Source organism: Charadrius vociferus, unplaced genomic scaffold, assembly GCF_000708025.1.
Source record: "Charadrius vociferus isolate BGI_N301 unplaced genomic scaffold, ASM70802v2 scaffold172, whole genome shotgun sequence".
NCBI classification, from domain to species: domain Eukaryota; kingdom Metazoa; phylum Chordata; class Aves; order Charadriiformes; family Charadriidae; genus Charadrius; species Charadrius vociferus.
The window spans coordinates 104,668-105,567 of record NW_009647217.1 but is presented as its reverse complement, the minus strand read 5'-3'; the positions used below and the strand labels follow the sequence as shown (position 1 = coordinate 105,567).

General features: G+C 67.0%; 1 protein-coding gene across 1 annotated transcript in view; it reads right to left on the bottom strand.

Moving 5' to 3' along the window:
- Nucleotides 1–899, bottom strand: part of LOC104296098 (apolipoprotein A-I-like) — a 6,896-nt gene extending 5,997 nt beyond the window's left edge. The window contains exons 1-2 of the mRNA XM_009895930.1: nucleotides 674–899; nucleotides 7–595 (exon numbers count right to left, since the gene is read on the bottom strand). Coding sequence (XP_009894232.1) covers nucleotides 7–595; nucleotides 674–762 — 678 coding nt within the window. The 5' untranslated portion in view covers nucleotides 763–899. The remainder of the gene's footprint in view (nucleotides 1–6; nucleotides 596–673) is intronic.
- Between the last annotated feature and the right edge of the window lies 1 nt (nucleotide 900).

The window sequence follows — 900 nt, the reverse complement described above, 5'->3', positions numbered from 1 at the left end:
GGCCACGCTCTTCTGGAGGTCGTCCAGGAGGGTGATGAAGCGGGCCTTGAGGTTCTCGGCGTAGGGGGTGAGGCGCTCCTTGAAGTCCTGCACCAGGGGCGTCACCTTCTCGCGCAGGTTGCTGAGCTGCTCCACCACTTTGGCCTGGTACTCGGCGGCCTGGGGGATGCCCTTCTCCCGGATCTCCTCCAGCTTCTGGCTCAGCTTCTGCCGCAGCTCGTCGCTGTAGGGCGCCAGGTTCTTGCGCAGCTCCTCCACGTGCCCGCGCAGGCGGTCCCGCGCCTCCTCAGCCACCGGGGTCAGCCTCTCCTGCATCAGCTCCACCTTCTGCTTGGTGAGCTCCTTCAGCTCCTGGGCCACAGGAGCCAGGCGCTGGCGGTACTGCTCCAGCTCCTCCGTCCACTTGGCAGAGAACTGGTCCAGGAAGGGCCGGATCTTCTGTTTCACCTCCTCCAGGTCCTTGGTCAGCTCCTGGCGCAGGGCTTCCGTGTCCTTCAGCCACATCTCCCGCACCTCTTTGTAGTAGGGGGCCATGTCCTCCCGCAGCTTGGCGGCGGCTGCGCCCAGCGTGTCCAGGTTGTCGGCCAGTTTCAGGCTGCGGGGAGAGGAGGGAGGTCACCCACGGTGCCCGGGGACGCCCCACCGCGCCCTCGCCACACGCTTGCCCACTTACTCAAGCTGTTTGCCCACAGCGGAGGACTCGAACTGGGCGATGGCATCCTTGCCGCTGGCCTTCACCGTCTCCAGGTACACTTCCACCATGTCCTTGAGGCGGTCCAGGGGCGCCTGGGGCTCATCATGCTGCCAGAAGTAGCGGGCCTGGGTGCCTGCGGGGAGAGCCCGGCGCGCTCAGGACAGACTGCCCGGCAGGACAGCGGCGGGGACGGCTCCAGCACTGCC